This window comes from Vulpes lagopus, chromosome 4, assembly GCF_018345385.1.
Source record: "Vulpes lagopus strain Blue_001 chromosome 4, ASM1834538v1, whole genome shotgun sequence".
NCBI lineage: Eukaryota > Metazoa > Chordata > Mammalia > Carnivora > Canidae > Vulpes > Vulpes lagopus.
The window spans coordinates 99,858,490-99,879,401 of NC_054827.1; the positions used below are offsets into that span (position 1 = coordinate 99,858,490).

The 20,912-nt window shown below is 44.4% G+C and overlaps 1 protein-coding gene across 2 annotated transcripts in view; it reads left to right on the forward strand.

The window, feature by feature from the left end:
• Positions 1-20,912, forward strand: part of PCSK6 (proprotein convertase subtilisin/kexin type 6) — a 182,542-nt gene that overhangs the window by 143,457 nt on the left and 18,173 nt on the right. Inside the window, exons 14-16 of one of the 2 annotated variants that reach the window (XM_041752033.1) lie at positions 14,554-14,733; positions 14,895-14,933; positions 20,596-20,698. In XM_041752033.1, the coding sequence (XP_041607967.1) occupies positions 14,554-14,733; positions 14,895-14,933; positions 20,596-20,698 (322 nt within the window). The remainder of the gene's footprint in view (positions 1-14,553; positions 14,734-14,894; positions 14,934-20,595; positions 20,699-20,912) is intronic. The other variant, XM_041752034.1, reaches the window with a different exon arrangement.

A 20,912-nucleotide genomic window follows, 5' to 3' on the forward strand; every position in this document is an offset into this window, starting at 1 on the left:
CATATTCAGGTGGCAGATCAAACATGAGTTTCAATAATCTGTAGGAAATATTGGAGAGGGAGAGAGGATCAATTTAGAACAGGTCAAGTGTGATTGGGCAAAGTTTGCCTTTGGAAGTGCCGCACTAGGGCTTTTGTCTCTTCCCGCCCCAGCCCGAGTGCTGAGCACAGTCAACGACTATTTGTTGAGTGAATGTGCGTGCATCCATGAACCTTGTTTAAATCAAGAGCTCATATAATTTTAATCAACTCTGTTTTTGTCTGTGCACACTCAGTGAAACATTTAATAATCGGTTAAAAGTGGAAGAAATTAGTCTCTTTTGTGTGACTGTTTTTTTCCTTTTTTTTTTATCATAAAAAGTTCCATGTTTTTTTTTTAATTTCCTTTCAGTTAGCTCTTTCATGCATTGCTTTTTTCCTGAGAGCAGAGCTGTTCTCATTTTATTGTTATTTTACTGACTCCTCTTTAATTGACATCTGTTTTGAGCTCATCTCCGTTTGCAAGATGAGTTGAAATTTTGCAATCTGTGATCAATGGCTCAATCTATCTTGCACTGGCGGCTAGAAAGGAAGTCAGATTGAAATCACGTGCCTTCTGTGCCAGCTTTCAAGTTTGTGACTGAACTCTCTCGTTTCTGGAAAGTGCAATTAGAATATCACTCCTGCTTCTCTTGAAATGGGACCAAAGAGCTCAGTAAGGTTTCCAAACAGTCAGCATATGCACCACTCTCCAAAAGTCTCACTTCTAACCCCTTTTGCTTCACTAGGGCTCAGTGTTCCAGCTGGTCTTTTTGCCTTCCTTCCTTTTGTCCAAGGGACTGCAAAGATCAAGCGGCATCATTCCCCAGGTCTCCTAATTTAAGCAAAAAAGTATAGATTCCCACTTATGTAGGTGACAGTACAACCCAACCGCTGCTGTGTGTGGTTATGAATCATGGCATTAGCCACTTGGTTCTGTGTCTCTTGATAGTGAACATAACGCAAAGATGAGAGTTTTATTTAATATTTCACAGTTGCAAATAAAATTCTAAATGTGCTGAAAATGAAAAATGAAGTGATGTGAGGAGAGACAGAGCTCTCCTGAAACCCCTTTCTCAGATTCCTCCAGATGGCATCAGTATTTAGTACAAAGACTTAGCTTGAGGGCAGCCGGGGTGGCTCAGTGGTTTAGCGCCGCCTTTGGCCCAGGGCATGATCCTGGAGACCCAGGATCCAGTCCCAAGGCGGGCTCCCTGCATGGAGCCTGCTGCTCCTTCTGCCTGTGTCTCTGCCTCTCTCTCTCCTCTCTGTGTATTCTTATGAATAAATAAATAAAATCTTAAAAAAAAAAAGACATAGCTTGAGGTTCATGCTGTCTGTGCTGCCCAACATTCTGGCAACAAGATCTACTATCAAATATATAAATGCATTTAGTTTTTGAACACTTAACTTTATTACTTTTTTCAGCAACATGTCATATTCAAAAGTATATCTATAATTTCTACTTGTTTTTTTTCCTGACGTTTTACAGAGTTCAGAGAGTGCTGCATTCCTAACTTTGTATTTCTTTTTTGTTACTTGCATATCAAGCACTTTTTAATGTCATATATCCTTTGTAAGCAGCATTTTGTATTTTTTTTAAATAAAACTTCACCGGGCAGCCCGGGTGGCTCAGCGGTTTAGCACCTGCCTTCGGCCCAGGGCCTGAAACTGGAGACCTGGGATTGAGTCCCATGTCGGGCTCCCTGCATGGAGCCTGCTTCTTCCTCTGCCTGTGTCTCTGCCTCTCTCTCTCTCTGTGTCTCTCATAAATAAATAAAGTATTAAAAAACCCACATTAAATAAATAAATAAAACTTCACCAAGTAGAAATGCTGTAATTTATTTAAGCTATACATCTATTGTTGGACATATAGGCTGTTTTCCTTTTTTTCTCTTATACATAGCTTTGTGCAGAAAGCTTCTCCTAAATTTAAAATTTTCTGGAGGGCAGCCCTGGTGGCGCAGCGGTTTAGCGCCGCCTGCAGCCCAGGGTGTGATCCTGGAGACCCTGAATCAAGTCCCATGTCGGGCTCTGCCTGATGCCTGCTTCTCCCTCTGCCTGTGTCTCTGCCTCTCTCTCTCTGTGTCTCTATGAATAAATAAATTAAAAAACCTTAAAAAAATTATTTTCTGGAGATCATTCACCAGAAGTAAGACACTGGGACAAATTAGAGATGGAAGCATATTTACTTTTTGATGGGTATCACTAATTTGCTTTTCAAAATAATTGAACCAATTTACAATCTCACCAGGCATACTCGCTGGCCAGCTCTAGAGGAAATAAATGATATCTTTCCTTAATTTGCACTGTGATAATTACTAGTGAGGATGAATACCTTTTCAAATGTTTGTGTACAAAATATATTTTTTCTTCAGAAAATTGCCATTTTTGTTTCTGTCCCAAGAGGTCTCAGTACTATCATTATTAAGCTAAAAAGTACTCCAGGTAAACCACAGATGTAATAACCCATGGTGTGAGATAGTTCCTATAAATATTTTTTTCTGGTATGCTATTTGACCTTTAATTCTTTACAGATAATCTTAAATTTTTCCTCCAGAGTTCTGATAATTCTTTTTTTTTTTTTTTCATTCCCAGTTTGTTTAGGATTTGATTTTCTCCATAATGTTTGGATTTTTTTTTTTTTTTTAGTGTAAGGTAAATGGTTTTTCTAAATTGCTGACAAATTACCCCAAATCAAAGACAGAACCGAAATGTTAAAAGATGTTATAGAACCCTACCTCCAACAATACGAAGACCAAGTATCTTGCCTGCCCACAGAAAAAAATTTTAAATGCTGATTGAAATGTTGACAGAGAGGCCAATGGAGTAATAATGGTGGCTTGTGCCCTAGGGTATTTGCTGGATCTGGGAAGTTGCATCTGCATAAATCTGGGACCTCAGAGGCACAGAAAGTTAAAAAAAAAAAAAAAAAGAAAGAAAGAAAAAGAAAGAAGGAAAAGAAAGAAAGAAAGAAAGAAAGAAAGAAAGAAAGAAAAGAAAGAAAAGAAAAGAAGTCAATGGCAGAACACACAAAAGAAGTGGTTCAAAATGAGTCCAATTGTCAATAGTTTCAATAAAGGTAAATAGACCAATGGCTTTGTTTTAGAAGACAAAAATTATCATATTAGATTTTTAAAAAATATATTTGCTGTTGCATCAAGTGTGTTTCCCATGCCCACCAGCTCCATTCTCTATTCTTCTCCACCCTACTCTGCATAAGGAGGCTGGCCTAATCACAGACTCTGCCTGTGGCTTACAGTTGAGTTCAGCCGAGGGGAAACACCACAGGAGAATGGAGGGAAGGAATTATTTATGAGGTTTTGTGGGGTTTTTTTGTTTTGTTTTGTTTTGTTTTGCCCTTCAGCTGCCCTCAGCAGCCAGCATCCCTCTCAGGGTCACAGCCCTGCCCTCCCTTTGCCGTAGTATAGTACACCTAAGGGCTTAACACACATTCTGTTACTAGCCCCAGAGAACTCCACTATCCAAAGTTGTGGCTTTATTTTGTTCTGCTCACACCTTTGTAAATAGCCTCTTTATTGAAGCCTCTGTAGATTATCCCAGTTTAATTATGCTGTCTGGTTCCTGCTGGGACTGACCCATAGAACTCTAAGGAATGGTATCTAAAACAGGAAAAAAAAAAAAAGTTCAAAGTAAAGCAGATGGGAAAAGACATAGCAAGCAAATACCAACCAAAAGAAAGCTGGTGTAGTTATATTAATATCAGATGAGCAGAAATGTCAGGACGATAGGCATCGTTAGAACTAAAGAGTATTACTACACGTTGATAAAAGATTTGTTTCACTTCTGACATGGCCTCAAAATATAGGAAGCAAAAAGCTGTTAAAACTACAAAGAGAAAAAAAACCTCACATAAACAAACTCACACACAAGGTAGGAGATTTAATATGCTTCAAATATATTTGATGAGTAAAACAGCAATCCTGTAAGAATACAGGATTTGAACATCACAACTGACATCCAAGGTCTAATGGGTCTGTTCGTGTGTTGTATCCACCAACTGAAGAATAGGATTTCTTTTCAAGCATAAATGGAATATTCATGAAAATTGGCCACATAGTGGGCTATTTGGCAAGCTTTAGCATATTTCTAAGGATTGGTAGCATATAAACCCTGTTCTCTGACATTATACTTAAGTTAAAAATCAAAATAAAAAGATAACTAGGAAAAGCTCATGCACTTGGAAATTGAAAAACACTTCTGAATAACAAGTGTCGGGCTCCTGAGTGGGTCAGTCAGTTAGGTGTCTGCCTTTGGCTTGGGTCATGATCTTTGGGGGGGGGGGGGGTTCCTGGGATAGAGCTCCACATCAGGCTTCCCGCTGAGCAGGGAGCCTGCGTCTCCACCCCATCACCCATTGCGCCCCTGCTGCTTGTGTGCTCTCTTTCTCTTGTGTGCTCTCTTGCTGCTCTCAAATAAAATCTTAAAAAAAAAAGAGAAATAATTCATCTAAGGAAAAAGACTATAATTTAAATTAGAAAATATGTAGAACTACATGATGATAAAAATAGTACATATGCAAACAAGTGGGATGCCAATAAAGCAGTGGAGAGAGAGAAATTTATGGCTCTAACTGCATGTATTAGGAAGGAGGAAAGGCTGGAAATTAATTTACTAAGCATCTCAACTTACGATGGTAGAGAAAGACCAACATCAATGCAAAGAAAGCAGAAAGAAGGAAAAAAATTTTTTTTGAAGGAAAAATTTTTTAAGAGCAGAAATTAATAAAATAGAAAACAAAGATATGGAAGGGAGAATCAAAGAAACCACAAACCGGTTCTTTGAAGAAATACATAAAATTGATAAGCCTCTAGAAAGACCAATCAAGGGAAAAAACTGAGAATATATTATTTTGGGAACGAAAATGAGGAATATTATTACAAATCCTGTATACATTAAAGCTATTGTAAGAAGGTATTATAAACAACTTTGTGACAAAATAAAGAAAAGCAAGGAAAGAAGGAAAGAAATTTTAAGTAAAATGAGCAAATTCCAAGAAAAAAATACAACTTGGTAAAATTGACACAAGAAAAAAAATAAAGACTAAAATTATCCTCAGAAATTGTTTCTGTAATTTAAAAGAAACTCCAAGCCTGGATAGATGAACTGGCAAATTCCACTAAACATTCAAATGGAAGAAATAACACCAATATTCCATAAACTCTTTCACACAGTGGAAAAAAGGGAAACAGTCCCCAGTAGTTGAATGAAGCCTGTGTATCCTTGGTGCCAAATCCCAACAGCACGTTATGGAGAATTTTCAGCCAGTCTCACTCAAGAACATAAATATGAAAATTTCACATTCAACGTTAAGCAAAAAGGTTTCTCTTCGGGGCGCCCGGGTGGCTCAGTTGGTTGAGCATCTGACCTTTGATTTCAACTCAGGTTGTGATCTCAATGTTGTGAGATCAAACCCCAGGTCCAGCTCCGAGCTGAGCGCAGAGTCAGCTTAAGAGTTTCTCTCCCTGGGCAGCCCTGGTGGCTCAGTGGTTTAGCGTTGCCTTCAGCCCGGGGTGTGCTCCTGGAGACCCGGGATCGAGTCCCATGTCGGGCTCCCTGCATGGGGCCTGCTTCTCCCTCTGCTTGTGTCTCTGCCTCTATCTCTCTCTCTGTGTCTCTCATGAATAAATAAATAAAAGCTTAAAAAAAAAAGATTTTCTCTCCCTATCTTTTGGCCCCCCTTAAAAAAATGGTTTCTCTTTTTCTGCCTTTTGGGGGGGGTATTAAATAATTTTGAATATTACATTTATTTATTTTATTGTCCTTTTAGCCATATTTGTGTGGTCACTCTAAGGATTACAAAGGTATCCTCATTACATTACAGTTTATTTAGAATTGATATCACATGACTTCACACTTTATAAATGTAAGAACCTAACTACAGTTTTTCTGTTCCCCTCTACTCCCAACTTTCTGCTATGATTGTGTCATGTATTTCACCTCTGTATGTATTACCAACTCTATTTTATAGTGATATTTTTACTTTAGGAGGCTTTGTCTTTTAAAGAAAGTAAGAGAAGGAAAAAAGTGGCTCTTTTTTTTTTTTTTTTATTCATTCATGTATTTCCATTTCTGGTGCTCTTTATTCTTTCCTAGAGATCCAGTTTTTTATCTTGTATCAATTTCCATCTGCTTAAAGCATTGCCTTTATCATTTCTTATCATGTTGGCCTGGTGGCCATGAGTTTGCTTAGCTTGGATTTATTTCAAAATGTCTTTATTTAAACCAATTTTATTTGTTTGTTTTTAAAAATGTGTATATTCATTTGTTGATACATTGACTTTGTGGTTTGAATAAACCCTCATGATGTTTCCATGACTCTACCCAGTTTTGAATGCTATTTTTACCAGATATGGAGTTTCAGGTTGGCAGTATTTTTTAAAACTATTTTTAAATATTTTATTTATTTATGTATTTGAGAGACCGAGAATGGGGGAGGTGTAGTGTTGAGAGGAGAGAGAGAATCTCAAGCAGACTCCACACTGAGTGCGGAGCCCAACCCAGGGCTCAATCTCATGACCCTGAGACCATGACATGAGCCAAAATCAAGAGTCAGAGGCTCAACCTACGCATCCCAGGGTTTGGCAGTATTTTGTTTTGTTTTGTTTTGTTTTGTTTTGTTTTGTTTTGTTTATTCATGAGAGATACAGAGAGAGGCAGACACATAGGCAGAGGGAGAAGCAGGCTCCCCACTGAGCAGGGGGGACTTGATCCCACCCAGGACCCTGGTATCACAACCCGAGCCAAAGGCAGATGCTCAGCCACTCAGGTGCTCCAGCAGTATTTTTTTTTTAATTTCAGATTTCAGCACAATAAAGATATTACATTTTCCTCTGACCTCCATTGTTCTGATGGGAAGTATTTACATATACTATGTAAGCATTGTTTATATCTGAGCCACCTTATACACTATGATAACATTTTTTTTCTCATATTGTACAAGCTAGCAAGTTTGCTATGTACAAAATGAATAAACGAAAAGTGTGTTTCCATATTCTAACACACAGAGCTTCCAGTCAGCTTTTTAGTACCTTACTACTGAATATGAAAAGACCACCTCAGGGACCACCAGACTTTTGAGGAAATTACCCAACGGTAAACTAAAAACAAACCCTAGCAGAGAAGAAGCTTGGAGGGGAAAGAGCAAGTTGGCAGCGAAAGAAAACTTTAGAAAAACTATTATTGCTAGTATAAAATAGAAAATTGTAGTTATTCCTCCCCTGAATAGGGAAAACTTCAGTTATTTCCTACTGTGTTTTTCTCCTGTATATCTCCTTTACTATTCACACAGAACATTTCACCTCTGATACTTCTAGTCACCAAGTGTGTGGTTTTTCCCACAACAAACAATTCTTAGTCACGCCCATTGGGTGTCCTATAATTTAACTCAATTCTGATACCATCTACCCAGAGATAGCATCAGATCTCACAGCTTAAGGGCTCAGTCCCACAAGACTGCCTACCACACCTACACACTCATATACACTTCAGATGCCAATAACAAGTTCAGGTTACCACCGGTGATTTTGACCTAATGTAGATTGGTGTAGATTGGTGTTCTAAAGAACTCCTCTTGGGAGTCCCTTGATTTGCTAGGACAGCTCACAAAATGTCGGGAAGCATTTACTTACACTTACCCAGTTTATTAAAGGAAGTGATAAAGGATACAGATGAATAGATTGATGAAGAGATACACAGGAAGGGTGAGGTCTGGGAGGGTCCCAAGAGCAGGAGCTTCTGTCCCTGAAGAGTTAGGGTGTGTCACCCTCCTGGTATGGCTGTGTTTGCCCACCTAGAATCTCACCAGACCACATACTATTGAGATTTTAAGGAGGCTTCCTCATGTAGGTATGATCAGTAACTGACTTTATTTTTCTCCCCTCTCTAGAGAAGTGGGGGACAGGGCTGAAAATTCCAAGCTTCTAATCGTAGCTTGGTCCTTTTTTTTTTTTTTCCCCCCCCGTAGCTTGGTCCTTTTGGTGACCAGCCCCCATCCAGGAGCCCATCCCAAGTCCAAGTCCCCTTCGTAGAACAAAGGATGCTCCTAGTGTTCTTATCACTTAGGAATTTACAAGGATGTTAGTACTGAGTCAGGAACAGGGTCAAAGGCAAATATTATAACAAAAGATGCTCCTATTGCTCTTCCCAATCAGGAAATGACAAGGTTCTCAGGAGCTCTGTGCCAAGAACTAAAACAGAGACCAGGATATAAATTCTGTTATCTCATAGGTGTCCTCAGGGAAGATAAAAGAAAATATTTCATCTATAAAACAAGAACAGATTTATTCATTTTGAGAAAAGAACATTGGAAGAACCAGATCAATGCCTTGAAAATTTTAAACATGAGGCAAAAATTAGAAAGTCAATTGTTTGGTTAGAAGACCTGAGGAAATCTCCCACAAAATGAAATGAGAGTGGGGTGGGGAAGACACTAAATGCTGACCCAGTAAGAAATGGTGTTAACAGAGTGTTGGGGATTTGGAGAGGACATGAGTGTGTTAGGGATGGTGTGAGAGTGGGGCTTCTCCATGTCTTAGGTAGGTTGTCACTGGATGGTGTCTAAAACTGAGAAACTAGGATATAGCATATGAACATTTAATCAAGCAATGTGGTACTAAATGCTAGAACACATGCTCAAAGTATGAAAAGATGCTGTGTTGAGGGATGGACTCAGAGAGGTAGGGGCGAGTGACATGAAGGACTTCTGTCTTTGGTCTAAACCGCGTAGCTTAAAAAAAAAAAAAAACTATGTAGCTTACTTGACTTGGCAAACTATTGATTCATTACTTTGAAAAAAAGTAAAAAATATGAAAAAGATGGTATTTGAGCATTTCCTATCTAACCTTATTGGTTCCATTAAGGAAAATGCGATTTCTGGGATCCCTTGGTGGCTCTGTGCTTTAGCGCCTGCCTTTGGCCCAGGGCGCGATCCTGGAGTCCTGGAATCGAGTCCATCATGGGGCTCCCGGCATGGAGCCTGCTTCTCCCTCCTCCTGTGTCTCTGCCTCTCTCTCTCTCTATGTCTATCATAAATAAATAAATAAATCTTTTAAAAAATTGTTAAAAGAAGAAAATGCGATTTTGTACATTGCTGTACAGGACAATTATTCTTCACCAAATGTATATTTGTTTCTACCCTTCACTTATTTATTTATTTATTTTTTTAAAGATCTTGTTTATTCTTGAGAGACACAGAGAGAGGCAGAGACCTAGGCAGAGGGAGAAGCAGGCTTCCTGCAGGGAGCCTGATGCCAGGCTCAATCCCTCATGACTTGAGCTGAAGGCAGGTGCTTAACTGACTAAGCCGTCTACCCTTCATTTAAATGAACACTGGAACCTAGGATTCTTAGATCCTTTTCCTGGTACTGAAAATATCATGGTTTAATGGTTTTTATGACTACAGGATCATCTACCCTGTCTTACATTGGGCTCTGAGGGTGAGCACACACAGGTGTACACTCTTCCTTGTCCTTTCCAGATCATTTCCTATATTCCCTTTATTTTCCTCCCTTTTAGTTGCCATAATGTGGGTCTAAAGTGCATTTTTAATGATGTGTTAAATTTATTGAGTGAATGTTGGGTTTCTCTCTGTGTATGTATAATAGACACATGTGTGTGTATAAATATATATATTCACAGTATTTCATATAATAGCTTTATTGAAGTATAGTGAAATATAATCCACATACCATAAAATCCCCCCTTTAAAGTGTTTTTGTATATTTTTATAAACAGAGGGTGGTAAGCTTTCTTTATTCCTTTCACCAAATCCTCTTCATTAAACTTCATAAACTTTGCAAATCAGGTTCTTTGGCCCTCACAAAAAAACTTCCACTAGGGGGTGAAACTGAAAAGTATTTCTTGATTTTTTTTTTCCAGACATCTCTTTCTTTACTATGTTTTGACTAAAGAATTGCTCCCAGCATATTTTCTTTTCTTTTCTTTTTTCTTTTTTTGCATATTTTCAATATAAGGGTGGGGGGAGGATTAATAAATTCTTTATCGTTAATAACTTCTCATGGCCAAAGAAAACCCAAGAATTCTAAAGTATTAGCTCAGAGTCCTTAGCCTAACAAAACCATTCCCCCACTTCTACCCTCTTTGTCTCCAATTGTAAATTCCCCTCTCAAGGATGTTTAATGCTTAATTCAAAATGCCGGACAGAGAAAAGCTTCATTACTGCTGGTACTTTCCTATTGGTGAATTCAACCTTAGTCTCCCCTTAATGCTGGTTCTTCCTTTGAATAATAGGAATAATCCTGTTTGTTCATTACCAATTCAATTCATCGAGGGGAAACGCTGCACTGAAGATAGTGAATGATGATAAAGCCATTTATTGGCATCAGCCAGGATTACCGTCTGCCTCTCACACAATTCTTGTTGCCTGGGCTTGCTGGTGACATTTGGAGGCAGAATCCTGGCGGTGCCGGCCCCAAGTGGTTAAGCAGGTGGATTTGTCATTCTTTCTTCTACAGTCGCAGGAATCTGATGGGAAGAAAAACCAAAGAATTAGGTTATCTTTTAAGACTCCTTCTCCTGGAAATTAAGGAATTAATGGTAGCGGTTGAGTTTTTGTCAGGGTAAACTTGAACAAGCATGCATAGTATCTTGAATGGTGAAGAATATTCTCTGGTTAAATGCTCTGTCAAAAGCAGGCCAATATTTTGAAATCCTCCTGCAGTTCTGTTGAGGATGGATGCAGTCCCTGGTTTGGCATAGCGCCCCCCCCCCCATTTGATCTCCTATTTTTCTGTGTTTTTTTCTATGCCTATATGTCTCATCTCCCCAAAGCGAGGGCAGACTCTGCAATGGTGAGCATGGAAGGAGCTGGGACTGGGAACCTGGTCACACACTGGAACTTCTTTCTATCTCTTTCTACTACCTCTTTCTCCCTCCCTGGATCCCTCCTCTTGTGACCAAGGTTATAGCACTGTTTGGGCTTTGTTTTGTTTGTTTGTTTGTTTGTTTGTTTTAAGATTATTTATTTATTTGAGATAGAGAGTGAGCAGGAGGGGGGGGGGAGGGTGGTGCAACAGGAGAGGGAGAAGCAGGCTCCCTGCTGAACAGCAGTGAGGGACTTGATCCCAGGACAGGGAGATCGTGATCTGAGCCAAGGCATTTAATGAGGGAGCCCCCCAGGCGCCCCACAGCACTGTTTGTAATTGCAAATTAAAAACAACCTAACTGCCCATCAGTTGGGATCATTAAGCAAATGGCTCAACATCTCTCTGATGCAGTGATGAGGTCACCAAGATGTATTGTTCACAGAAAAAGCAAGGTGCAGAAGGTTCTGCGGGGTGTGTTAATAAAGGGAAGGGGGGGATATATGCACATATGCTCATACTTGCTTGGTAAAGAATAAAATGCCTCAGGAAGGATGCATAAGAATGAGTAAGTGCATCACCTGTGGTAAGAGAGATGGTGGCCAAAAGGCAGGGCTGGAGGGAGACTCTGCTGTTTCCCCTTTTACACCTTTGGATTTTGAGCTATTCGTATGCATTACTTATTCAGAAACATAAACCAAAAGCCCTGAATACTACAGTTTTTTCAATGTTTTTTCTATGACTCTACAACCACTTTTTTTTTTCTTAAACTAAATTTCTTCTTAAATTATATATGCTGTGGCTTAAAAAAATAAAACAGTCCCCAAGGGAATACAGTAAAAATGAAGTCTCTTTTCTCTTCCTGAACCCTAAACTCCCCTTCAAGGCAGCTCCTACTGCTAGTTTCTTAAATTTCTTTTCCTTTTTTCCTTTCGGTTTTATTGAGATATGGCTGACACTCAGCACTGCACAAGTTTTTGGTGTACAGAATAATGACCTGGCTTATATAAATTGTGAAGCAGTTACCACAATAAGTTTGGTTACTATCCATCGTCTCATATAGATGCACATCCACACACATATGCAAAAGGAAAAGAAACTTTGATTTTTTTTTTCCTTATGATGAGAAATCTTAGGATCTACAGTCTTGGTTTCTTATAATTCCTTCTGCGCTCCCTCCCTCTATGGGGTGGGGTGCTGATCCTGAGCTCAGAGTGGCCTCTCTTTTTTTGTCCTACCCAAACTGTTTCTGAAAATATGAACCTAATTTCAGTGGCAACACCCTTTGGTGGGTGTTTTTAGAGACATGATACAGGGTGGAAACAGATCCTGACTCAAATGACAGCTTACAGAGCTTTGCTCCCTGTCGCGTGGTCCTCATGCTCCTGCCTCCATCAGCTCCTTGCCCTGCAGTTAATGTGCCCAGGCTCCTTTGTGGTTTTGAAATGTGTCTCTAATTTGGTCTTCAGAGGTTGAGAACAGATGATAATTCATAACCAGGGACTGTGTTTTCTGCACTTGTACCCGTGCAAAATACTTCTCATGGTGCCATCAACTGTGTGGTCCATGTTAGGCATGTGTTCAGGAAATGGCCTTGGAGTGTCTAGAAGAACCAGGCCCTTTGGAAGTCTGTGTACTAGCAAGTAGCTCAGGAATGTTTTTGCAAATTGAAGGACCTGCATCATCCTGCTCTGGCCAGGCTTGGAGAGGCCCACGTGATGCAGGGCCTGATTTGGGAAGTTGGAGGGCTGCAGGCTTTGGGGGGCTTAGGACCTTGGTTAGCTAGAGTGTGGTATGTGCCATGTTGTGTAACTGAATCAACATCAGACACCACTGAGAGCAGCACCAGAGTGTGGCCTAGTATGTGCAGACCAGTCCTGCCTCTGTCCTCCACGTAGCACCTAGCGGGCAGTATGGATTACTGCCCAGAGGTTCCTGGAGTATGTGGACAAGCGGGAGCCTCCTGTTCTAGGATTTAGGGAGAGTATGATATTCCTGGGATTCAAACAAAGTATCAAGTTATACCAGCAGAACCACCCACATTGCAAAAATAGTGTATAGGCGGATATCTAAGGGCAGATGGCCTGCTATTCAGAGCAAAGAAGTAGAGTAATATGAGCAGAAGTGACAATAAAAACATAAATCAATAGTTAAGAATGAGAGCACTAATTTCCCTCACCTAAAGCATTCTGATTGCCAATAAAACCAATGATGGAAAATGAAGAGGAAGACAGAGATTTGTCCCAGCTGACACAGACATGAAGCTGGCAAAGACATTGTTCCCAGCTTGGGTCCCGGTGGCTGGTCACAAGGGTTCATTGAAGTGGCTCACAGCTAGATGATTGTGTGTGGGCCTGAAGCTACAGTGAGTCCATGAGCATGAGGAGTGTGTCCCCTGCTGGTCACACTGGACTTGGCCCCTCTTTTGCACTAGAAGGACAGCAGTGACCTCCTCAACGTGGTCTCACTGCTCTGAATGCTCAGGGACACGATCTTAAGGAATAGATGCCCAGACCTGTGGTCTGCACCAGGGTCGGTCCACATGCATGTCTATTAAAGATTTTATTTATTTATTTATTTGACAGACAGAGCATGAGCAGGGCAAGCAGCAGGCACAGGGAGAGGGAGAAGCAGGCTCCCTGCTCAGTAGGGAGCCTGGTATGGGGCTCCATCCCAGGACCCTGGGATCATGACCTGAGCAGAAGGCAGACACTCAACCACTGAGCCACCCAGGTGCCCCTGAAGTGTTTTTCTGTTTTGTTTTGTTTTGTTTTTAATTTATTTATTTATGATAGTCACAGAGAGAGAGAGAGAGAGAGAGGCAGGGACACAGGCAGAGGGAGAAACAGGCTCCATGCACCGGGAGCCTGATATGGGACTGGATCCCGGGTCTCCAGGATCGCGCCCTGGGCCAAAGGCAGGCGCTAAACCGCTGCGCCACCCAGGGATCCCCTGTTTTGTTTTTAAACATCACAGATTTCACCTGCAAATTGCAGGCCAGGTTTCTCACTTCTCTTTACCTCTGAGAAAACCTAGCAGCATGGGGCATCATTCCCACATGAAGGTCGATGGCAGGGGGTGGGTCCCTTCCACCCACCTTCTCTTTGCTCCACCCGGAGCATGGCTGGGTATGCTCCTGCCCTCCGCATGCCTCTCACGCTCCCCACCCCCACACAGTCTGGCATCTGTGCCATTCATCTTGCCATTCTTAAGGACATCCTCCCTGCACCCACCCTCTAGGGACATTTGGGTTTGCACAACCACTGTCACCTCATCACACTTCCCTGCACACCCATGCTGGCTACACAGGAAGGAGCCCAAGACCAGTCTTCCTGTGGTCTGGGTGATTGATCCAAATAGCAGGACTCCTTGGTGTAACCCAGCTGTCCCATTTGGAAGCAGATGGGGCAAGGCTTGGGGCCAGGCCCCAGATCTACTCTATGGATATTCCAAGAAGGGGAAGAGAGCCAGTTGGGGGAGCTGCAGTGAGACGGGGTGGGGGTGGGGGACACAGAGAACAAGTCCCTGGTCCTTGGGTGACTGGGAAGGGAGGTAGTGGGGGCGGAGCTCTCCAGTGGGACCCCTGTGCCTGGCACTTCTGTGAGTGCGGGAGGCCTTGGGCCAAGGACCTCAGGAGCTTTCTGTGGGAGATTTCATGACTGGCCAGTGACCCTGGGCTTGGTACCTTTCAGGGAAATTGAAAGAATGGAGCCTCATCTTGTATGGCACAGCAGAGCATCCTTACACCACCTTCAGCTCCCATCAGTCACGCTCTCGGATGCTGGAACTCTCAGCCCCGGTGCTGGAGTCCCCCAAGTCTGCTCTGTCACTGCCCCAGATTGAGGTTCCTGAGGATGAAGAGGACTACACAGGTAATGAACATGTAGCCAGAGTTGATGGCCAGCCTCTGAGTTTTGGTTTTCCACCGTGGCTCTTAAATGTGGCCATTCCTGGCCAAAGGTGGGGATTATGATAGTGGGTCTTCCTTCTTTTCTGGAAGTTGTAATAATGATGGTAATTTGCACTCACACAGCTCTTTCCACCCATGGCTCTCCTAGTATCTTACAGACCAGTAAGTATGCTTCAAACCAGTAAGTATTCTCCAACATTTCCAGGCTGAGAAACAGAGGTTCTATATGCCCAACCAGAACTGGGACTCGCCACATGGCAAGTGAGCCTCCTCCTGGGTCCCCCCCCTCTTACCCTCAAAGTCCCTCATCTTCGGCCTCAGCCTCTTGACCCTCTCAAGTCCATCCACTTTCTGTGCCTGTAGCCAGAAGGTGGGAAGGATGTGGGTCCTAATGGGCCCAGGAAGGTTGGGTTGAATGAACATAGCCAGGAAAGGCACTAGCAGTAGAGGTCTTGATCACCTTTGAGGGCTGAGATGAAGACCCAGGGCAAGATCTCAGGACCTTATGTAGATACTGATGTCACCAAAACCAGGTTAAGCATCTCACAGGAAGTAAATATGCCTTACATGAATCCTTCTTCTCCAGCTGTATTGTCAGGGTCGGGGAGAGGGCCTGGTCCTGGCCTTTCAGCCTCCTTCACAGAGATGGCAGTCTGGAGAAGGCTTCAGATATTTCCAGCCACTGGGCCAGGCACAGTCATGATTAGCATGTTAGGTTCCTTTTTCTCTGAACCATCCCACAGTGATTTGTGAGAAACCAAGTGTTTCTGGTTGGGCATATTTTCCTTAGCCAAATATTACAGCTGCTTGATAAATGATGGCTGATATCTAAGGATATTGATGTTTTGAGTTATCTAATAGCTTCTGAAAAAAGAAAAGTAACAAAACAGAATTCCACCAATACATATTGAACATAAATTATGGTTGATTCAATTTTAAATTCTTCTACAGTTCCTTTAAAATGGAGCATTGAATTATGTATGGACTAATCTGCTCTGTTTCCCCTGTGATTTATAAGTGATGGCAAGACTCAGTAATTATTAATAAAGGACTGATTTTTTTTTCACCTAAAATCTGCTACTGACTCTAACCTTACACTGTCCTGGAATCTCACTAATAGACTGCCCTGCAGCCTAAGTGACTTAGTCTCCCCCAAGTATGGCCTAGATGGATACAGGGTGTCTCTGTGGGAATAGGATGTGTTCCTGACTCTCAGGGAAGGTCCTACAGTCTTGGGGCAAGTGGGACGGGCAGACCAGTAATAGCAGGAAGAGCCAGAGACAGGGGAAGAGCAAGAGAGGCATGAGATTAGGAAGGTGCGTGGTATAGAGGGCAGTGGGAGAGAAGAAGAGGAGAAGAAGGAGAAAGAAGGGAGGAGGGAGGGAGCGAGGGGGAGGAGGAGAAAGCAATCATGTTAGATTCCACGGTCAAGGGCTTGTGGGATGGAGCTCCTCATCTCATGCCTCTTGTAGGAGAAGCTCAGTCCCAGATAAACCCCAGTGCAGAAGCTCAGGGAAAGAGAGGGTGATTTTGAAGTGGGCCTGTGATTATTATCAGCAGTTTTAGCAGAAGTAAGATGGGTTGAAGCAGGAATTTGCAGGGGTGGTCACATGGAGGAGTAGATTCTCAAGAATTCAGAGAGCTGGCCATGGACAGAGGTACATGGGGATGATGAGCACAGCCTGGTGTGCTCTCCACCTAGGGCCTGTGCATCAGGAAGGGGTGGGGGAGTCTGATGGAGCAGTGGTCCCAGGGGCAGCAAACTGGGGGCCCCAGGACAGCACTGCAATGAGGGCAGAGATGGGGGGGTCAGCTCTCCCAGGGACAAGAGGTAAAGGGGAAGAGGTGAGCAAGGGGCAGAGATGGAGTCCAGCAACCCAGACAGTCGGCAAGGATCCCAGGGTGGTAGCGGGCAAGCCATCTACCAAGAAGGAACAGGACTCCTGTGCGGGGTGTTGGGTGCCTCCCCAGCGCTGGTGGGAAAGCTGCCCAGGCAGAGGTTAGCCATGATGCAGATGGGCAGCAGTCATATTCTCAGCCAGCATTGCTCCTGGAAATGGGGACAGAGGAGGTGACTACAGTTATGCCCCCAGGGCCATAGCTAGTGGAAGTCCATGGTAGTGGTGAATTCTGGGTTTCCTGAGGTAAAAGAGCATGTGGAAATCCAACGTAGGAAGGAGTAGGGCTGGAAGATTGGGAGGCTGGCGGGTCCAGCAGGAAGGAAGTGCAGTAGCTGCATGGCCGTGGAGGGTGCCAGGGAAACATGAGTGGCTGAGGTACTTAAAGTTGGAGAGCCTGTGGCGATGGCCTGCATGCTGGGACAGAGCCGCCTGGGGTCTGAGGAATAGCTAGAGCCCCTGGAGAGCACTGGGCATGGCAGTGAGTGAGGCCACCCCAGTAACCCACACATCCTAGAGGCAGATTCAGCAGGTCTGGGGGTGCTTGGAGGCCATGCTAGGTGATTCCAGGTAGGGGGGCTGGGGAGTGAGGATGGTGGCAGGCCCCGGGGAGGTGCTTAGGCTGCTACAAAAGAGTGGCCTCGAGGGAAGGACTGGTCATGAAGATGAAGGGAAGCCCAAGCTTCAGGAAGGCAGGGTGCATGGGCTGAGGATGGCTGGGGACAGTGTGGTCAGCCACACAGGACTGAGGGGAGCCAAAAGCCCCTGCAGCCTTTGCCTGGACACGTTCCAGGACAGCTCAACAGTCACAGGGGAGTTAATATGTGGGACACGTAGCATGTCCAGTACAGTACCATGTCGGGTCAGAGACTTAGGGCACATCAGCCCTTGCCCAGGAGCACTGAGGCCCAGGTTACAGGCTGTCAGGAGGGAGACCAGACCTGCAGTGAAGTTTGGCATTCTCATCCACAACTCTTTTTTTTTTTTTTAATATTTTATTTATTTATTCCTGAGAGAGGCAGAGACACAGGCAGAGGGAGAAACAGGCTCCCTGCGGGGTGCCTGATGTGGGACTCAATCCCTGGACTCCAGGATCATGCCTTGGGCCAAAGGCAGGCCCTAAACCGCCAAGCCACCCAGGGATCCCTCCGAGCCACCCAGGGATCCCCTCATCCACAACTCTTGTGTGCAGTCAAGCACCTCTGCCCCTGCAATCGGCTTCATGTCTAACGTTTTGCCCGTGAGGTTCTAGCCCACTTTTCCTGGAATGTCAGGGGAAAGATCATGATACTTAGTAAGTCCTTCTGTTCCTCCAGACACTGGTCGAAGCACCACCTAATGACAAAGGCCTTCTAGAACACCCAAGCTGCTTTCTAACATTTTTTTGTAAGGTTTTCTCACTCCTGGGTTTTCTTCATGAAAGATTTAAGGTAGAGGTTTCAAATGAGCCTGTGTTGTTCTAACACCATGTAGATGGGGGGTCAACAGCTAGTCAGTGCATGAATCATGGCTCCCCTCATATCTGGAGCTCTGGGAATAGATGCTCACCCCAGGAATGCGTTACAGCATTCGGGGAAAAAAAAAAAAGAAGACTCATAATCTTAGGAATGACGGAGTGAGTGGGTTAAGACAGCCAGCCGAGTAGATTGAATCCGAGAACACTTATTAAGAGATGATTCTTGACACTGGGCTTTTTGAGACAACTCACATAGATGGCCGAACTAGAGGGTGCTTATAGATACTCATCTGAGCCTATTCACTGGGGGCTGCACCCAGCCAGTTAGCTAGACGCCCAATGCCAGGTCGGGGTTTTGCTGCCTTCAATGTTGGGTGGACCCCAGCCTTGAACAGGACTCCCTTGAGGTTATTAACTAAACTCTCCACCACAGAGAGGCCTCAGGAGGGAGGAAGAGGGCAAAGTCCAGTCCAAATACCATGAACTAGGCCTTCCCTAACACTATCCTTCTCTTGGGACATTCTAGAACCTTCTGTTTGTGGATGTTCCCCAATTTCCACCCACTCTTCTTTCATCCATTCTATCACCCTTGAGCCACTCAGCAAATATTTATTGGGCACCTGCCCTATGCCAAATGCCTTTCTAGGTGCTGGGAATGTAGCAGTAAAAGCCCTAGTCCAGATCCTGTCTTGTGGAGCTCCTGGGTCCGGTGCCAGGAAAGAGTGGGGGAAATTGGTCTGTCTCCTCCCTGTTCCTGCCAGATTTCCTTTATTTTATCAAACAAGACAGACCTGCTGCTCCCCTTGGCCTTTAGGAGAAATCAGTACAGAAGGCAGCTGGTCCTTAACGTGGTGTATCCTCAGGGCCGCTGCAGGAGGAGCAGGTTGGGAAGGTCGGAGCCCAGTAGTCTAACTCATATGTCTTCAGCGTGGCAGACTGCAAAATAGCCCAACAGTCTGGAGCTGGAGAAAGGGGTGGGGGTGAGGGTGGGTTCGGTGATAAGCTCTGGGCACATCGGGCCCTGTGCTTGAACTGAGACTTGAGGCACCAACTCCAGAGCCCTCCCCTACCCCAGCCCAGCATGCTCCTGGGGATGAAGGCAGCTTTGAAAGGGGTTCACAGTGGGACCCACAATGAAAACTTTGGAAATATCAACAACCGTAAACCTTCGGGGAGGGAAGCAAAATAAACCGGGTCTAACACAAGGAAGGTCTGCAGGCCCTTTAAGGACGAATGAAGAGGGCTTTGTGCATCTCAGCAAAGACCCATTGTGAGCAGCAGAGAATGGGGACTTTTGTCTTTGCCTGCATCCCCATGAAATCCTGGTGGCCAGCAGATCACCTCTTCTTTTGCTTCTGAACTCGCTTCCCACCCCTTCCAACAACTCGAACCTTACAGAAGGCTTTTTTTTCTTCTGAAGACCCAAAAACCCTCATAACACCCCACTGGGCCCTTCCTCACACAGGGAGGTTTTCTGAAGCCATTGCCCAGAGGTTAAGGCAGTCAGGGGTCTCACTGCAGTGGTGTTCCTCAGCGTGCTGTGGTCACGTTCTTTAGGCCCGGTGAAGGGGATACCTGTGGACCTGCCCCACCCAGGCATGGGACACCAGGCATTTCTAACTGGGCTTCTCTGTGTGGCATGCCTGCAAGAGTGAGTCTTGCTGGAGTCCACCCAGCTCCCCGTATTTCTCTCCATTGCTGGTCCAACAACACACAGGCCCCTGGGTCAGAATTTGGGGATCACAAGGGACTTGGAAGAAGACAGGGTGGTCTACTGTGGATGCCAAGTGGGAGGGAAGCCCAAAAGGTTTGCAGGAAAGGGCCCAGTCCATGTGTGAGGCCAGCCCTGCCCATCCCCTCCCCACCGGGGAACTGCAGCTCCCAGTGTCCTTGAGCTTGCAAATCCATCCTGTTCCCACCAATGCATGTAGGGCATCCTCTCCTCCACTTTTCCTGCTTAATTCCTGTCAGGTCATCACTGCTTGGCAGCAGCTTGCCTGATATGCTCAATGCCCCATACTGAGTTGCCTGGTCCTTCACCTTGGAAATCAAGAGAATTGGCTGGTCCCAAGATCATGACCTCCAATGCAGCGTTTTGCCCTGAAGAAGGGTGTTCTGGACCTCTCTCCTGGTATCTCACACTGCTCATCTCCTTGTGCATCCGGGTCCCCACCTACACCTAGCTCTTTTCCTTTCTCTCGCACTGCCATTTGAGTCATCAGAACCTCTGACACTGGGTCAGAGTGTCAGAGCTGAGTTAGGGTCAGCTCTCAGCATAGCCAGGTTGCTGTGGGGGTGGGCACTGCGTGCAGCTGAGTGTCTGGTCCTGCAGCGTCAGTGGCCCCACCATTCCCCAGGAAAGCTTCTCTTGCCCCTCTGAGGCTGGGAGACCCAGACACAGGGTCTTAGGGGACTGCATTTGATGGATAAAGCATCTCTATGGGTGAAAGGAAATGCTTGTTTCTTTAAGGTATGTGCCATCCGGAGTGTGGTGACAAGGGCTGTGACGGCCCCAAAGCAGACCAGTGCCTGAACTGTGTCCACTTCAGCTTGGGGAACGTCAAGACCAGCAGGTAAAGGGCTGGGGCTTCTGACTGCATGTCCTGGAGCCCCTCAGAGGGGTGCTAGGGTGACCTATTTCCAGCTGTGTTCTTAGCACCCCACAGCCTGGTGCCCTAATTATGAATTAATGTAATACCCCCCTGAAAAGGAAATTCCACTGAGATTTACTGCTTTGGGGTTGTATAAGTTTGAGTACCTTTCTTTTTTTTTTAAGATTTTATTTAT